Consider the following 19,770-nt stretch of genomic DNA (forward strand, 5'->3'; position numbering starts at 1 on the left):
TCAGCAATGGAAAGTCTCAAAAGGAAATTAAGTAAAATATTTGATTTATCAATGTATCAAAAGAAAAAATACTTACAAATAAAATTAACTAGAAAAGAATTGTAAAATGAAACCCACAAGATGTTGCCAAAGAAAATTAAAGGAAACACACCAACAAGTGGAAGGTTATCCCATGTTTATGGCTTGGAAGATAAACTATTTAAGATGGCAATATCACCCAAACTGACCTACTGTTCCAAAGCAAACCTTATCAAAATACCAACATGTCTCTGCAGAAATAGAAAAGTCCATCTTAAAATCTGTATGGAATCTCAAGTGCCTCAAATACAAAAAACAATCTTGAAAATGAATAACAAACTTAGAGGTTTTATACTTCCTGATTTCAAACCTTACCACAAAAGCTACAGTATTCAAAACAATGTGTATTTGCATATTAACACAAAGACAGATATTTATACACTAATAGAGACCCCAGAAGTAAATCCTTCCATATATGCTAATAATTTTTGAGATAGGCACCCAAACCATTCAATTGGAAAAGACAGTCTTTTCAACAATTGGTGTTAAGAAAGCTGTATATACACATGCAAAAGAATGAAGTGAAATGCTTACCTACATGATATTCTAAAATTAACAAAAATGGATTAGATATAAATGTAAGAGCTACAATTATTCTTTAAAAATGATGGAGATTAAGGAGATTAGATAAGCACTGGGTGTTATATGTAAGTGTCGAATCACTAAATTGTACACCTGAAACTAATATTTCACTGTACGTTAAGTAACTGGAATTTAAATAAACACTGTAAAATATTTTTTGTATGTATAGTTGACACACAATGTTAAATTACTTGCAGTTATACAACATAATTATTCAACTTCTCTAGGCATAATACTAAAAACTGTACAATACTTAGAAGAAAATATAGAGGAAATGTTTTTTGACATTGGATTTGGCAATTATTTCTTGGATATGATGCCAAAAGCCCAGGCAAGAAAACAAAATATAGATCAAAATTTTAAAAAGATTTTTACATGAAAATCGACAGTGAAGCCAACTTTAATAAATATAGAGTTTCAGTTTGGAAAATTGAAAAATTTCTGGGGATGGATGATGGTAATGTTTGTAAAGTAACATGAATACATTAATGACACTGAACTGCACACTTAAAAATAGTAAAAGTGCTTTTATGTTATTTAGTTTTGTCACAATGAAAAAAACATTCAAGTATAAACCAACAATCCATATATATATATATATATACATATATATATATATATATATACATATATATATATATATATATAGGTAATATGCCATGACCAAGTGGTATTTTTTTCCAGAAATGCAAGGCCGGAAATTAAGCAGTGTAATGTACTGTAATAAACTAGAAGATGAAAAAAAAATGATCATTTCAAGAAACACAGAAAAGAACAGGAAAACCTAACATTTATTTATTGATTAAAAAAAAAAAAAACTTAGTGATTAACAGAAGTGGAACTTCCTTAACCTAATAAAGAGGATTATGAAAAACTGTAGTTAACATCATCCTTAATAATGAAAACTCAATGCTCAATCTGTAAGATAGGGAACAAGTCAGAATATACACGATGAGTACTTCTACTCAGTATTGTATTGCAAGTACTAATCAGGAAAAATATCCAAGAAGAAAAATCAGAAGGCATATAGATTGTAAATTAAGAAATTAAAATATATCCATTTCCTACAACATTTTCTGATATATAGAAGTTCTAGGAATCTGCTAAAAATACTAAAACTACAAAGATCTTTAGCAATGTTGCAGGATAAAGGTTCAATATTCAAAATCAATTGATATCTATATACTAGTAATAAACAATGAAATTTTTAAAAATCCTATTTATAATAGCATCAAAAGAATATCAAGAAATATATTTAACAGAAGAAGTATAGAGCTTGTATACTGATAATTATAAAACTATAAAACATTTAATTGCAATTAACTAAATAAGATATAAATATTGTAAAGACATTTTATGTTTATGGATTGGAAACCTTAATATAGTTGATGTAACATTATACCTCAAATTGACGTACAAATTCAACACAAAATTACTATCAAAATTCCACAGCAGACTTTTTTTGCAGAAATTGAGAGTTGATTTCAAAATTCAAGAAATGTGGGAGATCTAAGATATCCAAGACAATCTTAAAAAGAAAAAAAGTTGGAGTGCTCACATCCTTGATTTCTAAACTACAAACCTAAAGTAATCAAGACAGTGTGCAACTGACATAAGCATATACATATGTAGATCAATAGAGTGGACTTTGCCCAGAAATAAACCCTTATATTTTCAATCAAGGTATTTTTCAGCAGAGATGCCAAGTCAATTAAATGGGGGAATAATCATCTTTTCAACAGTGATGCTGAAACAATTGGATATCTGCATGCTAAAGAATTAGGTAGGAACCATTTTTCATACCATATAGAAGTTAGCAAAATGGATTCTAGACCCAAATTTAAGAGGAAAACATATAAAAACCCCAGAGGAAAAAGAGGGGTGAGGGAGTAAGTCAGGATCTTGGATTAATCAATGCTTTCTTGCTTGTAACACCAAAATCACAAGCAGACACACACAAAAAAATAGATAATTTGAACCCCACCGGAATTAAAACTTTGCATTTCAAAGGTGGCTATCAGGAAAATGATGACATAATATATACAACAAAATACAAGATTTGCAAAACATGAATTTAACAATAAACTGAATATAGATTATATAAAGAACTATTACAACTCAATAATAAAAAAAAAACTAATTAAAATAAATGGCTAAAGGATATAAATAGATATTTCTCCAAACAAGATACAAATGGTCAATAAGTACATGAAAAAAATGTTCATCACTAGTCTTCAGGTAAATTCAAATCAATACCACAAGATACCACTTCAAACATGGATATCAATTCAACTAAACTTAAGCATGAGTTAACATATTAATCTGGTTCTTAAATTCATTAATCTGTTCTTAAGGAAAGTCATGTCAACATGTATGAAGAAGATACAAAAGCTAATATGGCTTATTTTTAAGATATTAAAATAATTATAAAGGGAGATAAATTAAAATAGCGTAAGATTGGCAAGATAGAGAAAAATTGACCAAAGGCATGAGAAACACTGACAGTTTTGGGTTTAAAAACAACCAACCAATCAACCAGACAATTTTTAGTAGATACCTGCATGGCTGTGCATTCAAGAGTATTAAATTGGTTAGTAAAGGTGATTGATCATCAATAGGCAGTAGTATTAAACTGGATATATGTCAAACAACACACACACAATTACATATATGCTCTCCTTCCCTCCCTTAGCCTCAGGCAACAATTAATTTACTTTCTGTCTTTATATATTTGCCTATTCTGTAAGTTAAATATAGTTGGAATCAGAATCTGTGGTCTTTTGTGACCTGCTCTCTTAGCTTGGTGTAGGTTTTCGATATTTATTCATATTTGGTAAATATCATCACCTCATTTTTATTAACTAAGTAAAATTCTGCATTTTGTTCGCTCATTCATCAGTTGATGGACATTTGGGTTGTTTCTACATTTTGGCTATTATGAATAATGGTATGATGAGCATTTGTACTTAAGGTTTTTTTTTTTTTTTTTTTTTTTTTTTTTTTTTTTTTTTCTTTATTTATTTATTTATTTATTTATTTATTTTTTTTTTTAATTTTTTATTTTTTATAAACATATATTTTTATCCCCAGGGGTACAGGTCTGTGAATCACCAGGTTTACACACTTCACAGCACTCACTAAATCACATACCCTCCCCAATGTACTTAAGGTTTTGTGGGGACATGTTTTCAGTTCTCTTGGGTACACACATCAAGGATTAAATGGTTATGTTCAACATTTTGAGGAACTCCCAAATTGCTTTCTAAAGCAACTGTACCATTTTCTATCTAGCAATTCATGAGTTCGGATCTTGCCATAACCTCACAAAAATTGCTATTGTCTTTTAATTATAGCATATCTTAGTGACTATCTTTTTTTCCAGTAATGCCTATTCAATTTTTTTCCTTATTTGTTAAACTACATTATCTTTTTTATTGTTGAATTGAATGTTTATGTATTCTATATGTGTCCGTATTAAAAATATTGTTTCCAAATATATTCTCCCATTCCTTGAGCTGTTTTTACATTTCCTTGGAGATTTTCCTTGAAGAACAAAAGTTCTTTAAATTTCTGAAGTCCAAATGATTCCTTTTTCTTTAATCACTTGTGCTCTGGGTACCTTACCTAAGAAAACATTGCCTAACCCAAGATCACTAAGATTTATGCATATTTTTTTTCTAAAAGTTTTATAGCTTTAGCTCTTACATTTAGGTCTACAATACATTTTAAGTTAATTTTTCTGTTTGGTATGAGGTAAGGGTTCAAATTCATTCTTTTGCCTGTGAACATATACTTGTTCAAGCACATTTATTAAAAGATTTTGTATTTTTGCTCATTACAGAATTCTGGGTGGGCAAATATTTTCTTTTAGTTCTTTAGAAGTGTCTTTGTCATCTGGCTTCTGTAATTGTTGACAAGAAATCTGACTCACACTTGCTTTTTAAAAGTTATTGTGTCTTTTTCTCCCACTCTAGATGTTTTATTTTCATCTTTTCATTTTTTGTAGTTTTGCTATGACTTCTTTATGTGTTTTTTCTTTAAAGACATTCTTCTTAAGATTCATAGAGCATCTTGAATTTGTGGGATTAACTTTCATCTTGAAAATTATTGGTTTTATCTCTTTAAATATTGCTGCTTTCTGTTATCTATTTTATCTTCTTAATGACACTTTACTGAGTTAGGCAGATCTGGTGAGGTAATGATCGCTGAAATCTAATCAGGCAATTAAATGGGCCAGGTCTGATGTACATTTTTTTTCTGGATCTGCTTCATTGTCTTTGGTGTGACCCATGTAAGCTACTGATTTAAAGCCTTATCAATATTTGTTTTCACTGTAAGTCTGCCTAAGATAAATTCTTACCATTTAGAGAATCTCAGAATAGCTTTCTAGCCTACTAACATAGGCACTTCAAACTGTAGTGAAATCTTTCAGAAGACTAAGATTTTCTGGAGCAAGCTTCTTCTACCATTTGGTCTTTGATTATCTTGTGACTGCAGGGAAATTCATAATGCTTTTTTAATGTTCTTAACCTGGTTAACCAAATTGTTGAGCAGCTTCAGAGCTTCAAAAATGTCTCATAGAAAAGATTTTCTATGGTTTTGATAGTCCCCTTAAATTTTTTTTTTAAGTTTTATTTATTTATTTGACAGAGATCACAAGTAGGCAGAGAGACAGGCAGAGAGAGGAGGAAGCAGGCTCCCTGCTGAGTAGAGAGCCCGATATGGGGCTCGATCCCAGGACCCTGGGATCATGACCTGAGCCAAAGGCAGAGGCTTTAACCCCTTGAGCCACCCAGGCGCCCCAGTCCCCTAAAATTAACTGCTAAAATTTTTCTTTTTTTCTTTCTATTAGAAGATCTCTGCCTAATCCAAGCTTGATCTTCAACTTTCAAAATCTCCAAAGTCTCTAGGAAAAACAACTGTCTAACATAAATGAAATGTGCAAAATTTCTCTCCTGTTATAAACAATTAGTTGGCTTTGGTTTTATTATAGTCTAATGCTTTTTATAATAGACCAATAAAATATATCTTAATTTTTCTAGTTATCTTCTCACAGTTACATGTCACTACTTGCTAAAAACTTTCCCTAAATTCATTATTTAATACAGGTTTTTGATTTAATGTAACAGCTAAATATTTAAATGTAAATTAGCTGCCTTAGAATTTATTGTCTTATGTCCTTTTTAAACTCTATTCTTATCATCTTTGGAATTAATCATGTATTTTTATTGTTTTCGTTTTTCTCCTTTATGAGCTTGCAGTTTCACCTTATTCTTATTATAGCTGTCTTAAATTATAAAATTAATACTTGACTTATGCCGATTTTTAATTCCACTTTATGCTACATTTTATTGGAATAATTGAGTTTTGTTTCAGGTTTTTTTTTCCCTTGGTGAAACTATTTTTTCTATTATTCTTCTTCTAGAGTTTAGCATTTTTGACATATTAATATCTCCATTTCATACTATTCTTTATATTTTAAAATATATAAATTTTAAGAGATGTGTACATTAGCCAAAAAAATGAATTCTGCTAATTTCTATGATGATTATTTCTTCTCATTTAATTCTTCCATCTCCTGGCTTAGAATCCCTTTTTTTTAGACATCATTCACAACCAGTTTCTACAGAAATAAATTTAGAAAGCAAATTACAGGTGTTCAAATGTGTGCTTTCATATTTTTTTTGAGTATCTACCTATTTAACATTGGGTGAAATTTGCAATTCTACCTGCCATCTTAAGTTCTACCATTTCAATGATCTAAACAATATGCTTATTTTTACATTTTAACAAGTATACCTTTCAAATCAGGATTTTCTTTTCCTTTCTCTTTCTTTCTTTTTCTATTTATCTATATATATGTATAGGTAGATATAGATAGATCATGTAGATGAAAGATAGAGATGGGGGCACCTGGGTGGCTCAGTGGGTTAAAGCCTCAGCCTTTGGCTCAGGTCATGATCCCAGGGTCCTGGGATCAAGCCCTGCATTGGGCTCTCTGCTCAGCAGGGAGCCTGCTTCCTCCTCTCTCTCTGCCTGCTTCTCTGCCTAATTGTGATCTCTGTCTGTCAAATAAATAAATAGAAATCTTAAAAAAAAAAAAGAAAAGAAAAGATACAGATGATAGAGATAGATAAGAGATAGGTAGATCTAGATGATAACTGATAGATGATATATTAGATGACAGATTAGATAGATAGATAATAGATAAATGATAGATGACAGAAGATAATTAAGGGAGAGATGGAGAGATAGAGATATCTTTCTTCAAAATTTTCTTTGTAGTTCAAATCACCCAGTTCCTTGGGAGAGCACTTCACCATTATATGTTTCTTTTCTTGTATCTTTGTGTTGCCTTTCTCCAAATCAATATTCATTCTATATGTATTTTGGGAGTTGATAAACACTTTGCAACTCCTTTTTACACAGAAATTAGAGTAGGCATTTACCTGTTACCATTAAGAAAAGTTTTACCCACCCAGCTATTTTTATGAGTATCCTGAATATTTCCTCTGTCAATTGCTCTTGCTTCTCCTGATAGAGACATAACATGCTGCTGTCATTTCTGCTGTCTCCATCTACTTCAGCAAATGATTCTGAATATATTTTGTACCATGGCTTTCCTTTTTGCTTTCAACCTTGGTGCACATCATCTTTCAATGATTTCATTGTTACTGGATCTTCATGACCCCTTTTAGGGATTTTCATAAGCTTTTCTTGCAGTTCCCAGGTTCAAATGCGTGTATCTGGTTGTGTGTATCTGCATGTATGATTTAAATTGCACTCATATGCCAACTTACATTTATGGCCTTTAATGTCCATACCCATATGTGTTTATTTTATGTTTACTAAGAAAACTGTGAATATGGCGCAAGTGAGGAAAACGTAATTTATGTCCAGTCTGCTTTCTTCCTTCTCAAATGAAGATCCCATGGATTTTGAATGTTTCCCTTTATTATTCTGTGGAAACAATTCATAGCTCTAACTCAAGACAACTTGTCTGGGGCGCCCTGGGTGGCTCAGTGGGTTAAAGCCTCTGCCTTTGGCTCAGGTCATGATCCCAGGGTCCTTGGGATCAAGGCCCACATCGGGCTCTCTGCTCAGCAGGGAGCCTGCTTCGCTCTCTCTCTCTCTCTCTCTCTGCCTGCCTCTCTGCCTACTCTGTTAAATAAATAAACAAAATCTTTAAAAAAAAAAAAAAGACAACTTGTCTGATTTTTTTCTTACAGTATTTCTTCTTTCTGTAATCCTTTAAAATATTTATACTAAAAAATCACATTATTTTTTTAAATCACAATTATGTATCAATTTCTATTTTTTTGGTGTCCAGAAAAACACATATATGGGAAATCAAATTATGATAAATACCTTCACCAAATACAGCTGTACATTGTTTTATCCCACTTATACAAGTTCCATTCAAACAGAGCCATTGGTTATCTCCACATGGATGCCCATTCTGAGCATAAAAGTTGTCTTGGCACATCGCAGAGGATCCATTGCAGAACTCAGGGAGATCGCATTCATCAGTGGGAGGCCTACATATTTTTCCTATTGCCGAATACTGATGGGGTGAAGTAAATGACATTGAATAAAGCAGAATGTGAACATATAAATATTATTAAGAAGATGACTTTGTTCACATAGGCAGTTAGAAAATTTAAAAAGACTCTTACTTGGCAATTTGAACAGCATTTACCAGTATCACACACTGAGCCAGCTTTCAGTGTACATGTGGCAGGATTACAGCATGTGTTTTCCTGAGTTTCACAATCCTGAAAGGCAAACCAAATGCTCTGAACTATCTTCCAATTTTTACTTGCATTAGATAGATATTTTAATGGTAACAGTGTATTATATAATATACAGATAGATGCCTAAATCCCATGTTGGCAAACATGAAAAATAAAGCCACTTATTGATTTACGTAACAGATATTTATTAGTTACTACTCAGTGCTATATTGTGTATCCCTAGAGTAGGTTTGACTATATTGGTAGTAGGACTTTCTGAAACTTTCTGAAGCAAAACATCAAGCTCTCTGGTGCTTGTAGACAAAGAGACAATTAAATACAAGACATAAAATAAACAGAAGTTATGATATATCAATTTCATTATAGTGACTAGTTCCTAATCAACTCTTATGAATCTACTGTATTTTAATAATTCTGTAACTTTTATGGGATGTCCAAAGTTTACTTTACTTTTAATACTCTAAAGACAAAAAGCTAGAAATGATATTTCTAAACGTGATTGAAATTATCACCATTATATCACTTATCTATATCTTATTATGCCTTGGTTAATGCTATGATTCATCCATGACTAGTGATTTTGTTTTTAAAGATTCAATTATTATGCTTAATAAAAACAACAGATAAGAAAAGATGCTAGAGAAACAATTCTTACACACACACACACACACACACACACACACACTTTTTGAATTCCCCAGGATTTGGAATAAGTTAATTGGACAAAATTATTAATAAGAAAATAACAAATAATAAAAATTAATCATATTATAGCATAATACTTACTAGGGTAAACTAAATTTGCAGTATTTTCCAGAACTATTTTGTTCTTTCCAGAACAATGTCATTGTTATTGCTATTTATATGGGATTCCAGAGAATCAAGTTATATCACAGGGACTAGCTCAATTATATGACAGTTAATAGAGCTAAGATACACAACTGTGAATTTTTACGAGAAATTTTCAATTTCCATTCAGACCCAAACAAGAAAAGACAAGTAGGTATTGGGAAATAATTTCCTAAAAACACATCATCCAACTAGGACTCTAAAAGCTCACTTTTATATTGGGGAATGTACACATGTGTGACTAGCTACTGCTATAGGGAACAGTAAACTTCTTTCATGTCTTGATTTTTTCACATCCATATGCCCATCTTGAGTCTCAGGATCTCTCTCCATTACAGCATTCCTTTTAACTCCCACTTCCCTCCAATTCAGCAATTTTATCTAAGACTTTTGTGGGTTAGAAAACATGCCTTTATTGGTTATGTATGTCCAAATATTTCTTACTTAAATATTGACCTGTATTAAAATATTCAAAGCCACAAGTGTGCCTCATTTTCTTGTTGATTTGTGAAAACTGTATCTATCTATTTTCCTGAATGCCAGCAGATCTTAGGTTTGGAAGAAATATGAGCATACCTTAGTTTATTGTGCTTCACTTCACTGCACTTTGCAGAGATTACATTTTGTACAAACTGAAGGTGGTAACCCTACATGAGGCAAGTCTATCAGCATCATTTTTCCAACAGTATCTGTGTCACATTTTGATAATTCTTGAAGTATTCCAAACTTTTTATTTATTATTATATTTGTTATGGTGATCTGCTTTGAGTGGTTTTTGATGTTACTATTGCAATTTTGGGGAGTGTCATGAACCATGCCCATTTAAGACAATAAACTTAATTGTGTATGCTCTGACTGTTCCACTGGTGAGCTGTTTCTCTTTCTCCCTCTTCTCAGGCCTCCCTATTCCCTGAGACATAACAACATTGAAATATGGCCAATTAATAACCCTGCAATGACCTCTAAGTGTTCAAGTTAAAGGAAGAGTCTCGTGTTTCTCACTTTAAGTGAAAAGCTAGAAATTATTAAGCTTTGTGTGGAAGGCATGTTGAAGGCTGAGATAGGCCAAAAGACAGGAGTCTTACACTAAAGTGTAAGCCAAGTTTTGAATGCAAAGGAGAAGTTCTTGAAGGATATTAAAAATACTTGCTTCACAAGGAATCAAAATGGACTTAATTGCTGATGTGGAGAAAGTTTTAGTGATCTGGATAGAAGATCAAACCAACCATACATTTCCTTAAACCAAAGCCTCATCCATAGAAAAGAACCAATTCTTTGCAATTCTATGGAGGCTGAGAGAGGTGAGGAGGCCGCAGAAGACTCTGAAGCTGGCAGAGGTTGGTTCATGAGGTTTAAGGGAAGAAGCTATATCCATCACATAAGAGTGTAAATTTAAGTAACAAAGTAGAAACTGTAACAAGTTATCTCAAAGATTGACTAAGAGAAGTAATATAGGTGGCTACACTAAACAACAGGTTTTCCATGTATATAAAATAGCCTTCCATTGAAAGATGTCACCTAGGACTTTCATAAGCAGGGTGGAGAAGGTAATGCCTGGTTTCAAAGCTCAAAGGACAGGCTGAGTCTCTTGTTGGGGATTAATGCACCTGATGATTGCTAGTTGAAGTTAATACTAATTTACCATTTCAAAATTTCCAGGGCCCTTAAAAATTATCATAGATCTACTCTGCCTGTGCCTTATAAATGCAAAGTCTGGATGACAGCACGTCTGTTTACACCAAGGTTTAGTGAATATTTTAAGACACTGTTGAGACACCTGCTCAGAATAAAAGAATCTTTTCAAAATATTACTGCTTATTTACAATGCACCTGGTCACCCAAGAGTTCTGGTGGAGATGATGTACAAGGAGATTAATGTTGTTTTTATGATTGCTAACACAACATCCATTCTACAGTCCATCAATCAAGGGTAACTTCAACTTATACTTCAAAAGGTTATAATTGCAATACAGAGGATTTCTCTAATGGACCTGAGCAAAGTTGAAAACTTTGTGGAAAGGACTTACCATACTAGGAACCATGAAAAGTATTCAGAAAGCATTAACAGAAGTTTGGAACAAGTTGATTCCAACCCTCATGAATAACTTTGAGGGTGTCAAGTCTTCAGTGCAAGAAGTAATTATAGAAGTGGAAATATCAAGAAAACAAGTAAAGCCTGAAGATGTGACTGAATCACTAAAATCTCATGATAAAACTTCAATAGACAAGGAGTTGCTTCCAACAGATTAGCAAAGAAAGTGGTTTCTTGAGATGGAAACTACTCCCACTGAAGATGATGTGAAGACTAATGAAATGACAACAAAAGATTTAGAATATTACATATATTTGTTGATTAAATAGCAACAGGGTTTGAGAGGATTAACTCCAATTTGAAAGTTCTATTTTGAGTAAAACATCATCAAACACCATCAGAGGCTTACAAACTGTTTATGAAAGAATCAATCAATGCAAGGAGCTTCATTGTTGTCTTATTTTAGAAACTGCCACAGTCACCCAATCTTCAATAACCACAAGCCTGATCAGTCAGCAGACATCTGCATTAAGGCACGACTGTAACTTGCTGAAACCTCAGATGATGGTTAGCACTTTTTTAAGAAAAAAAAAAAAAAAGTACCAGCAAATGTATTTAGAAAAAAAAAAAAAAAGTATTTTTAATTAAGATATGAACCTTGTTTTTTAGCCATAATTCTATTTCACACTTAATTGAATATAGGATAGTATAAACACAGAACTTTTATATGTACCAGGAGAACAAAATTTATTGTGATATTCACTTTATCATCGTGGCCTGGAATCAAAGCCACTATATCTCTGAGGTATGCCTATATTCAGGAAGAACACACTCAAGAAGGAAAGTAAAACTTAGGTCAACTCAGAGAATTAATGACCTTGAAAATCACCTGTATGGATAATCTACAAACCACTGAATCCATATACTGATATATAAGTGCACTTATCAGCTTATTACAATATAAAAGTGAGCTTGACATATGAGGGAAAATGACCACATAATACTGTAAAAATTTATAATTTTTCAAGCAATTCTGCTATATATTCTTCCAAATGCGTACTCACCTCTGCACTTCCACAGTCACATTGTTCCCCTTGTTCTACTTCTCCATTGCCACAAACTGCCGCTTTGTATGATGGATCTAAGTGTGGCTGATTTTGAAGACAATGGGACTTCGGGTTTGAAATAAAATGCGCAAAATCCTCCATGCTGCAGTTACTAAAGCTCTTCACACCCCTGGAATGACTAAACATACATCAAACATCAGATTTTTATTAAGTATTGCTTCATACATTGTGCCAAGACTTGGAATAAAGCTATTTTATCACATTCCACAAGAGTCAGAATTCTTAATTTTGTTAGTGTCAAACTTTTATTTTCTGTACAAAGGAAGTCAATTGTGCAAGAACTTATATTAAATATCTTTAGTTACAATGAAATAATAAAATTTTATTCTCATATTACACTCACTCATGAAATTATTTCCTCTTATAGCTCCTACCTGAGAAAGTACTCCATCTATTTCATTTGTTTCTTTTTCTTTTCATGACTCAAAAATGTTATAATAGCCTGTGTTAACGAAAGATTGGATTTTTTGTTTCTTTTGTCTATATTTATTTATAGATGATCTTATTCAGCACTGCATTTTGAATAACACCTATACCTGACTGCTCAGATAATTGTTTCTCTGACTTAAATTGCCTAAACTTGAGCCCAGTGTCTAATTCTTTATTCAGTAACATTTAATAACAAGATAACATTTCTAAGCACACATCTAAAATACTACTCTTTTAAGTTTGCTACTCTTTATTATTTATTTTATTATTTGTTTTAAATTACTACTCTTTGTTCTTTTAGTGACATTTATTTTTCTTTAAAATCTTTATTAACAATGAAAATATTATTCATTTGCTCATTATCTTCTCTAAGTTTTTTAGCTCCAGGAGAAAAGGCATTCCAATCCCTTTGTTCTCTAGCATAGAGTACAGATTTTAATGACTTTTTTAAAAATAAATGAGTCTATGGTGGAAGCCATCTGTTGTAAATAGTACATTCTTTGGTTGCTGTTACATTATGACTTTTATTATTCTGAATAGTATTAACACACGAAAAGATTATATTCAGAAAGGTTTATAACTTGATGACAGATATAGCCAATGTGAAGTTACTGGATTTTTAGGGCACTAGACTCAAATCATAGTCCTTTGGGTTAGGACAGGGAAATGTTATATACATGAGGCTCATGAACAAATCAGGAATTTTTAATGGATTACCAATTATTTTTTAGAGGTCACATCCAGGTTGAACATACTGTTCAGTTATAATAAGCACAAATAATGGATTTATTGTTACATTGCAAATAATTCGGATGATTTCTATCTAAATACCGAAAAGCAAAAGCAAAAAAAAAAAGTGATACAGCATTATATTACTTAAAACAAGGCAATGTAATATATGTTTATTATGTGTAACTGGTTTATAGGGAATACACTTCCTAGTAGTAAAATCAATGTCACTGAAGGAAAATATTAATCAAAATTATATCCAACTAGAGAATTTATTTGCAGCTTGAATCTTTGCAAACATTTGTTAGGCATTCCAATTCTCCATTCTCTGTTTTCCTTGATAATAGATCTTCTGATTTTCGGTTGAATATAGGACTTCCTTGTACAATCCTTACATTTCTTAGCCTTTCATAAAGTTAGGAGTATATGTCTATAAATGTGAGATAATCAGCGTATGTTTAAATTCTAGAAAGTAATGTTGACAACCATGCTTTCATTCTATTGATGACTACAATTTTTGTTAACTGTTATAGTTAAAGCTTCCATCATGAACTATGAGATGATCTTGGATAAGAAAGCCACTGTGTATAAATTAATGTGAAATTAATAGTGAAATGTGCAATTAATATAATGCTAATTCCCAAAAATAAAATTAACTTTTTTTAATTTAAGCCATTATTACTTTGGGATTTATGTAACTTATACTCAAATCTAAATACAAATTCCATCCCCGAAAATACAGATCTCAATCAGGGCATTGTTGTTTTAATTACATTTCAAACACTCATTTTTCTCACCACTCACCACAAAATTGCAAAGTATTGACAGCAAGGTGCAGGATTCTAATTACAGTGAGGTAGAGAATGCTAGAATAGATCATCTTTTGCTTAATCCATAAGCAAAACATGTGTCCAATATCTGCATTTTTTTTAGAACAAGCAATACTCATTAGAAATAAAATGAATAAAACCCTGTATTCAAATATAACTCTGGAGAAGTTATTAGAGCATTTTGATTACTAATTGAAAAAGAAATACACTTCAACACATACTCTCTGTAAAGTTTGTAAAGCATGGAGATAATCAAGCAAAAATGGGAAACAATAGGATAAAAATAATTACTATTATTAAATAAGTCACAATGAATTTCAAAATATGTACATCTAAAATAATAAATATTCAATAAGAAATTAATAACAAAAAGGCATCTAGATGATCCACAAATATTTGAAAATCAATGGACATACTTCTATTTTTTTTAAAGATTTTATTTATTTATTTGACAGAGAGAGAGACAGCGAGAGAGGGAACACAAGCAATGGGAGTGGGAGAGGGAGAAGCAAGTCTCTGTGGAGCACACAGAGCCCCATATGGGGCTCAATGCAGGGCTCGATGCGGGGTTTGATCCCAGGATCAGGGGATTGAGATCTGAGCTGAAGACAGAAGCTTAACCACTGAGCAACCCAGGTGTCCCCAGTTGACATACTTCTAAACCAACCTACTAGACAAAAAAAAAAAAAAAAAAGCAAGCATCACAAAGAAAATGAAAATATTTTAACCAAATAAAAAAGAAATATAAGATATCAAAATGTATGGTACTCAACTGATACTGCAGTTAGAGGGAAACATATAGCTTTAAAGGGCTTACACAAAAAGAAAGAAGGTTTAAAATTAAATATTTGCATTTTCACATTAAAAATCTAGGAGGAAAAACTAGTTTACCCCAAACTATGCATAGAATTACAAAAATAAACTGGACAAGTGACAAAAATTAATAAAATTAAAATAAAGTTTTTTTTAAAAAAAATCAATTGATTTGATAAAACCCAAGTTGGATTGATTAAGAAGAAAAAAAAAGAAAAGAAAACACAAATTGTACAGAGATAAAAGAAGTAATACCAGTAGAGATTCCAGTGACTTTTAAAGAAAAATAAATGGAATTCAGGCTTGGGAAGATGCAGAGTAGGAGGACCCTAAGCTTACTTCATCCCATTTTACAACTAGACATCACTCTCATTCCATTAATAAATCAGAGAGTGATCCAAAGACTGGCCAAATAAATTCCATGACTAAATGTAGAGAAGAAGCTATATCAGAGAGGTTAAAAAGAGCAGAAATGGTGGTCAGGAGTTGTCCATAAGAAAAGGGGAGCTTCAGGATCTCAAAAGGGAAAGTACCAGGGGGCCACATGAAGGGTAGTGGCCCCCAGAAGTTTGGCTAACCCAAACTTCTGAAGGCTCCAAGTTTTGGAGCCTGGAACTTCAGAAGTTTGGGTTAGCCAAAGAGTGAGTAATAAATGGATCCTCACCCTTAAAGAAACAGCAGCTCTCAGAGAGACAACATAGAAGTGACAATTTGCACAACAAAGAAGCAAATGAGAGGGAAATTAGTTTATACTAATTTCAGAATGTGATGAGGGACTTCTCCAGCAACAAAAGACCTGGCAGGCACCATTCTCTTCTCTTGCAATCTAGCATAAACATAGAGCCACTATGGGAGATGATACTGCACTGACACTTGCTACCTAACTTGTTAGCAGCGTTCCCTGTCTGTGAGTTCTCCAGAGGAAAAACACAGTCCAAGGCTGCCAGCCTCAGCCCTGGGCTCAGTGCAAATTTTGTTAACTCCACACATGTCCTCTCCAGTTGCCTCAAGAATAGTAGCCACAAAACATATGCCATACTGGGTGTCCACTACACTGTGAGGGATCTGGCCTATGACTAGCAGCTCAGTGAAAATTTTGCTAAAATCACTGTCCCACCCTTGAGTACTCTTGCAGTCACATCCCCTCAGAGCCAGCCTGCCTGGGTCTCACTACCACCACAGGAGCAAGCACAGCCCACAACAGGTAGAGAGCCAGTGGAGACATCTGGACTGAAAGATAAAGCAACTCAAACACAACAGCATGATGCAGGCAACACACAGAGAAGACTCCATTGAAGTGTGAGATTCTGGTGAACAGGAAACACTGCACTGCAGGACATTACAGGACCTCTTCTTCATACAGGCACTACTTTCAAGAGCAGAAGATGTAACTGTCTTTCCTAACACAGAGAAATAGACACAGAGAAGTACACAAAATGAGACAGAGAGATATGTCCCAAATGAAAAACACAACAAAATCATAGCAGGAGATCTAAGTGAAACAGATATAAGTTATATGTCTGATAGAGAATTTAAAATAATGATCATATAAGGTTACTCATTGGACTTCAGAAAAAGTGGAGGATACCAGTGAGAACCTTGACCAACAGATACAAAATAATATATCAGAGATGAAGAATTTAATAAGTTAAAAACAAGATAGATGGAATAAATAGTAGACTACAGGAAGTAGAGGAATATATCAGCAACCTGGAAGATAGAGTAATGGAAAGCAAGCAAGCTGAACAGGTGGGAGACAAATACTGCATAATGAGAATAGACTCAGAGAACTCAATGACTCCATCAAGCATAATAACATTATACTATAGGCATCCCAGAAGGAGAAGGGTAAAAAATAAAATGTATTTGAAGAAGTAATAGTTGAAAGCTTCACAAATCTGGGGTAGGAATCAGATCCAGATTCAGAAAGCAAAGTTTCCCTCAACAAATTCAACCAAAAGAGGTCCACACCAAGACACCTATTAATTAAAATGGTTTAAGAAAAAAGAAAAAAATAGGGATAAATAATTGTAAAGGTTGCAAGAGAAAAGAGGATGGGTACATACAAAGGACACTTCATAAGGCTAACAGCTTATTTTTCAGCAGAAACTTTGCAGGTGGGAAGAGAATGGCACAATATATTCAACGTGCTGAGAGGGAAAAATCAGCGTCCAAGAATACCCTATCCAGGGGGTCCCTGGGTGGCTCAGTGGGTTAAGCCTCTGCTTTCACTCAGGTCATGATCTCAGGGTCCTGGGATCAAGCCCCACGTCAGGCTCTCTGCTCAGCAGGGAGCCTGCTTCCCCCTTCTCTCTATGCCTGTCTCTCTGCCTATCTATGATCTCTGTCTGTCAAATAAATAAATAACATATTAAAAAAAAAAAAAAAAGAATACCCTATCCAGCAGGACTATCCTTCAGAATAGGAGAGATAAAGTGATTCCCAGACAAAGAAAAGTTAAAAGAATTGATGACCACTAAACCAGCCCTACAAGAAATCGTACAGGAGACTCTGTGAGTGGAAAACAAAAACATAAGTAAAAGTAATAAAATAGGAAGAACAAAAGCCAAAAAAAAAAAAAGAATTATACCTGTAAAAATCAGTCAAGAGAAGCAATAAATAAAAAGATGTAAAATATGATACCAAATATGTAAACATGGAGGCAAGAGGAGTAAGAATGAGATCAAAATTAAGTGACTATTAGCTTAATATAGACTGCTATATGGAGAGGATGTTCTGTAAAAATTGAATAGTAGAATAGAATAGTAGAATAGAAAGAATAGTAGTCTTTCTCTAGAAATTAAAAAAAAAACAGTAATAGATTTTTAAAAATTGTTTTCTTCACTTGTATTCATCACTAAAGAAAACCAGCAAAACATGACCAAGAGAAAGAGAAGAAAGAATCAGACAAAAACTACAAAAACAATGAGAAAACAACTAACAAAGTGGCAATAAATATATACATACCAATAATTATTTTGAATGTAAATGAACTAAATGCTGCTCCAATCAAAAGACATAAAGTGAGAGAGTATTAAAAAAAAAAATACCCTTCTATATGCTACTTACAAGAGACTCATTTCAGAACCAAAGACACCTGTAATTTAAAAGTCAGGAGATGTTTAAATAACAGCTGTTGGCCAAGATGTGGACAAGGGGGAACCCTCCTGCACTGTTGGTGGGAAGGCAAGTAGGTACAGTCACTCTGGAAAACAGGATCCTCAAAAATTTAAAAATAGAACTACCCTATCATCCAGCAACATGCAAGTTAAATAACATAATATTAAACACTGAATGAGTCAATCAAGAAATCAAAGAAGAAATCAAAACTACATGGGAAAGAATGAAAATGAAAACACAATGATCCAAAATCTTAGAATACAGCAAAAGCAGTTGTAAGGGGGAAGTATATAGCAATGCAGTCCTACCTCAAGAAACAAGAAAAATCTCAAATAAACAACCTAACCTTAAACTTAATGAAACTGGAAAAAGGAGAACAAGTAAAACCAGCAGAAGAAAGGAAATAATTAAGATTAGAACAGGAATAAGTGATACAGAAACTTAAAAAATGAAGGAGATGGAGGAGGAGGAGAAGGAGATCAATGAAACAGGAGCTGGATCTTTGGAAAGATCCACAAAATTTATAAACCTCTAGCCAGACTTATGAAAAAAAAAATTCATATAGACAAAATCACAAATAATGGGAGAAATAACAACCAACACCAGGGAAATACAATTGTAGGACAATATTGTGAAAAACAATACAACTGGGTTTTTTTCAAGATTTTATTCATTTATTTGACAGAGAGAGCAAGAGAGCACAAGCAGGGAAACCAGCAGAGGGAGAGGGATAAGAAGCAGGCTCTCCACTGATCATCTGGGACAAGATCCTAGGACCCTGGGATCATGACCTGAGCTGAAGACAGATGCTTAACCATCTGAGCCACCCAGGCAGCCCTGAAAAGCAATACAATCATAAGAGAATATTATAAAAAACTATATATACCGAAACATTAAACAACCCGGGAGCATGGATAAATTCCTAGAAAAGTATAAACTACCAAAGCTGAAATAGAAAGAAGTAGAAAACTTGAACAGAGCAATAACCAGGAAGATCAAATTAGTAATCAAAATACCTTCAACAAACAAAAGCCTGAGCTGTATGGCTTCACAGGCAAATTCTACCCAACACTGGGAGAAGAGTTAATATTCTTCTCAAACTATTCCTGAAAAATAGAAAATGAAAGAAAACTTCCAAATTCATTCTATGAGGCCAGCATTACCCTGATACCAAAATCAGATAAAGACTCCACTAAAAAAAGAGAAATGCATGCCAGCATCACAGAAGAAAATGGATGGGAGAAATTCTCAATAATATACTAGCAAATTAAATTTAACAGTATATTTAAAAAGTCATTCACTACAATCAACTGGGATTTTTCCGTTTGCAAGAGTAATCCAATCAAACATGATATCAACAAATCAATCAACATGATATCTCACATCAGTAAGGGAAAGGATAAAAACCTTTTAATCATTTCAGTAGA

At 33.0% G+C, this 19,770-nt stretch overlaps 1 protein-coding gene across 4 annotated transcripts in view; it reads right to left on the bottom strand.

Moving 5' to 3' along the window:
* ADAM2 (ADAM metallopeptidase domain 2) overlaps positions 1-19,770 on the bottom strand; it is a 149,092-nt gene that overhangs the window by 43,164 nt on the left and 86,158 nt on the right. For all 4 annotated transcript variants that reach the window (XR_009349726.1, XR_009349725.1, XM_059156314.1 and 1 more), the window contains exons 12-14: positions 12,360-12,540; positions 8,337-8,435; positions 8,029-8,224 (exon numbers count right to left, since the gene is read on the bottom strand). Coding sequence is in view for 2 of the 4 variants with exons in the window: in XM_059156314.1 (XP_059012297.1) it covers positions 8,029-8,224; positions 8,337-8,435; positions 12,360-12,540 (476 nt within the window). In the remaining 2 variants the exon portion in view is untranslated. The remainder of the gene's footprint in view (positions 1-8,028; positions 8,225-8,336; positions 8,436-12,359; positions 12,541-19,770) is intronic.

This window comes from Mustela lutreola, chromosome 18 (assembly GCF_030435805.1).
Source record: "Mustela lutreola isolate mMusLut2 chromosome 18, mMusLut2.pri, whole genome shotgun sequence".
Lineage (NCBI taxonomy): Eukaryota > Metazoa > Chordata > Mammalia > Carnivora > Mustelidae > Mustela > Mustela lutreola.